Source organism: Podarcis erhardii (genome assembly GCF_964252035.2).
Source record: "Podarcis erhardii genome assembly, chromosome: 17".
NCBI classification, from domain to species: Eukaryota; Metazoa; Chordata; class Lepidosauria; order Squamata; family Lacertidae; genus Podarcis; species Podarcis erhardii.
The window spans coordinates 10,197,728-10,201,525 of record NC_138515.1 but is presented as its reverse complement, the minus strand read 5'-3'; the positions used below and the strand labels follow the sequence as shown (position 1 = coordinate 10,201,525).

Below are 3,798 nucleotides of genomic sequence, written 5' to 3'. Positions count from 1 at the left end.
TACACCGAAACAGAAGTTTCCAGACCCTTCTATATAGTGAGAAGGTGGGGAGGGGTATTACTCAGAAGGGTGGTGGGAATGGGTGATACGCAGATAGCTGTGATAGACAGCTATCACATGGGTGATAGACAGGCTCATCACAGCTATCTGCCTATCACCCATTCCCACCACCCTTCTGAGTAATACCCCTCCCCACCTTCTCACTATATAGAAGGGTCTGGAAACTTCTGTTTCAGTGTATCTGAAGAAGTGTGCATGCACACGAAAGCTCATACCAAGAACTGACTTAGTTGGTCTTTAAGGTGCTACTGGAAGGAATTTGTTTTGTTTTTACATCTAATTAAGTAATGGGCAAATAGAATGTTATAGCCTATCTTTCAGCATGTTTCTGAAAGTAATTAAAGTGTAAGGTTTAAATTATATAAATATGAATGCTAAGATAAATGCATATCGAAAAATTGCAATGCTCCATTTTGTATACAATATATTGTTACGTCCTTGCCAACACGTTACAGAAAGCAAATGTCAGAATAAATCACATGAAAGCAAAAGAGCAGAAATTAAGTGTCTGGTTTCATGAATTCCAACCTATGAAAACGCAACATATATGATCCCCTCTTTAAAAATAGCCATTACTGGGGACAAGGAAGGGCAGAAATAATTATGTACCAAAGAAAAGCAGAAATGGACACCAAACTGACCCCCACAAGAACAATTTTCACACTTCTGTCTCAGCATTTTATGAGCATGAAATAGTTCTGCCTGAATGTTTGGTAGTGAAAATGAGGGCTAGGATTTGGGAGAAAACAAAAGTAATCTTTAGAAATGTTTCCTTTGTTGCAGGGCTGAATGATTACAGGTTCGTATATGGGAAAATTCGGACAACCCAATTTATTTTCCAGTGATGTACTAAAGAGAAAATCAAAGTTGTTTGTAAATGCTAAAGCAAGGCCACATTTTTCCAAGTGAATATTCCATATACAGATGAATTTTTCAAAAGATGAGAAAAAGCTACAATACTATTTGAGGCGTTCTTTGTACATCAAACAACAGATACAGTATTTGTTGGGTTTCATAATTCCTCTTCAAACTGGATTACGCTTAATTTTCAAATTCTTTGGGTGCAGGAGCTTTTGCCAAGCGATTTCTTAAGCGCTATCTGGACATCTTTGTTTCTCAGGCTGTACACTAAAGGGTTCAACAAGGGAGTCACCATTGTGTAAGAGACAGTAATAAAAGTAGTCTGATCTAGGGTGTAACTGTTTTTGGGCCCTAAATAGATAATGCCAGCACACCCAAAGTGCACCACGACCACAATAAGATGGGAGGCACAAGTGGAAAAGGCTTTACGCTTCCCAGCCGTTGTGGGAATTTTCAAGACAGTGTTTGCAATTAAAATGTACGAGAGAAGGATGAACAGGAATGCACAAATTACAACCAAAACACAAATAATGAAAATGACAATTTCTCCTATGTAGTTTCGGCCACAGGCTAATTCAAGCAAAGGTGATAAATCACACAAAAAGTGCTTAAGTTCATTTGGCCCACAGAAAGGCAAGGTAAATATGATTATAGTCTCTGAGGTGGAAAAAAGAAATCCAGTTGTTGCTGAACAAGCCACCAGTTTGTTGCAGAGTCTTTGATTCATCAAAATCTGATAACGTAAAGGTTTGCATATGGAGACATATCGGTCATACCCCATCACTGCTAGAAGCATACAGTTTGTGCATGCAAAGCCCAGGAAAATGCACATCTGAGTGGCACAGCCAATGAAGGAAATGGTCTTCTTCTCTCTCAGAAAATTTGCAAGCATATTGGGGATAATGACAAGTGAGTAGCAGATTTCTGAGAAGGAGAGGATGGAGAGGAAGAAGTACATGGGGGTGTGGAGGCTGCGGTCAAGCCGTATCGTAGTGATGATGATTATATTTGCGATCAAAGTTACCAGGTAGATTAGAGAGAACACCAGAAACAATGGAACCTGCAGGTCTGGGAAATTGGAAAATCCAACGAAGATAAATTCTGTCACCGCTGTTTGATTTCCTCTTCCCATTGATGCAGCATCTGAAAATAAACTTTAAAGATGTTACCGATTTCAACAGTGCTCGTCCGCTGATGCTTTATACAAAAATACTTTGGGAGAGGCTTGTTCATAAAATGATTATTTATTTTTTGTTCTTTATTAAATTTATGTACCTTCAGCTGACTATCACAGGCCACTTTACAACATAAAAACACAAAATGCATAACGTTACCGTAAAAATGCAATAATAACAAATTAAAGAACAAGCCATTTGATGTGCCTTAAACATCACTCCATACAGCTGACTGAGAACTGCCTGCTTCCACTTGCCCAATGGTAGAGCCGGCCTCAGTAGACAGAGCCTAGCACAACAGTTGAGCAACCAGCAACCTAATTGTGTCACCCCTTAAACCAATTATTACATTCACTTGACCAATAATTCTACACTGCAGAGTTGAATGTCTGATATCTCCCTTTCAAGGAATCCTGGAAATGTCTGCTCCCAAGTTAGCGAGGTGTTAGAGCCAATTTACAAAACTGCATTTTCCATCGAACTAAAATTTTAGCAATCAGACAACATCTTGGCATAGTTCATCACCATAGATTAAAATTCTGTATTCTTTTAATTGATGTAATTCCACTGTGAATGAATGTCTGGCTACAGCCCACAAACTGAGGAAGGAGCACAGAGGCAAGTGAGCTGAAGAGTTTGAGGCTTCACAATATTCCTGTCAATTGCAAAATTAACAGCTTCACAAGGCATAACACTAGAATATTTTATTGAAGAGCATGCCTATCTTAACCTGCCTTTTAAAGAGTCATACATTCGGTGTCTATTCCAAATTGTAGCACCTCTGCAGGGTCTCAGGTTGCAGTCTTCACTAGGCCTGCTAAGCTACCTTATACCCTTTTGGAAAAATATTGGATCTGGAGCCTTCTGCATGAAAAGTAGTAAATCTGCCATTGAGTATGAATCTTGTGGCCAAGATAAAAAAGCATCAGGTGCTTTGAAATTGTTCTTATATCCCTTCAAAGTGACAAAGACAAGAGCATCAGAAGGGCTGAATGAATGAATTGAAATCAAAGCTGCAGAACCTCAAACCACAATAGACTTACAAGGAAGCACGATGGATGTTGAGCTCTTCCAAATGACAGCAATTTGCCACAATATCCTTTTTATGATGTTTTTATTGAGCATGGAATGATGTAAACAAGTTTATAAATCCCACCAGATATTATCTCCACGGTGTTTCAAAACGTAAAATAAATCAACCAACTTATTATCAATGGGAGTTGTTAGAATCTACAAGTAATAATTAACAATACATGTAATTTTACTGGGTGCATTTTTACCTAAAGCTGTTGACTTCATCTCTATATCGATACATTTTGTTACATCAACTTGTTTTCCATTTTTTTTATTTTATCATGATGAATATTACAGATTGTTTCTGTGTAAGGTGCAGTGTGGTCTTTCTGATTAAGTGGTGTGCAAATATTGTTTAATAAATAAACATAGCGTACAGGACAAATGGCTCTGGGGTAAGCCACACCCATCGTCATATAGGCAGGGAAAGTTCCATCTACAAGTACAATGCTAGCACAACACCTAACATCTCACAAGGCACTGAAGACATCAGGGTTCAAGGAGATGAACATAAACTGAATATTTTCATAGATTATATTTTACTGATGCTCCATAATCCAAGCTAAGCCCCTTTTCCTTTGCAGAGGATACTAAATGATTTCATGGCAGTATCTGCATTCTAAATGAC

General features: G+C 38.3%; 1 protein-coding gene across 1 annotated transcript; it reads right to left on the bottom strand.

Moving 5' to 3' along the window:
* Nucleotides 1–667: 667 nt before the first annotated feature.
* Nucleotides 668–3,384, bottom strand: LOC309332336 (olfactory receptor 10T2-like). Its single transcript, XM_081845480.1, has 2 exons — nt 3,140–3,384; nt 668–2,064 (listed from the first exon to the last, which is right to left on the bottom strand). Exons 1-2 carry the CDS (start codon nt 3,219–3,221, stop codon nt 1,109–1,111), a joined length of 1,038 nt encoding a protein of 345 aa, XP_081701606.1. The 5' UTR covers nt 3,222–3,384; the 3' UTR covers nt 668–1,108.
* Nucleotides 3,385–3,798: the final 414 nt, after the last annotated feature.

Coding starts and splice junctions, on each gene's coding strand:
- LOC309332336 (XM_081845480.1), bottom strand. CDS start 3,221: ATGCTCAATAAAAACATCATAAAAAGGATATTGTGGCAAATTGCTGTC. Junction 2,065..3,139: donor AACATCCATCGTGCTTCCTT/GTAAGTCTATTG, acceptor GTTTATTTTCAG/ATGCTGCATCAATGGGAAGA.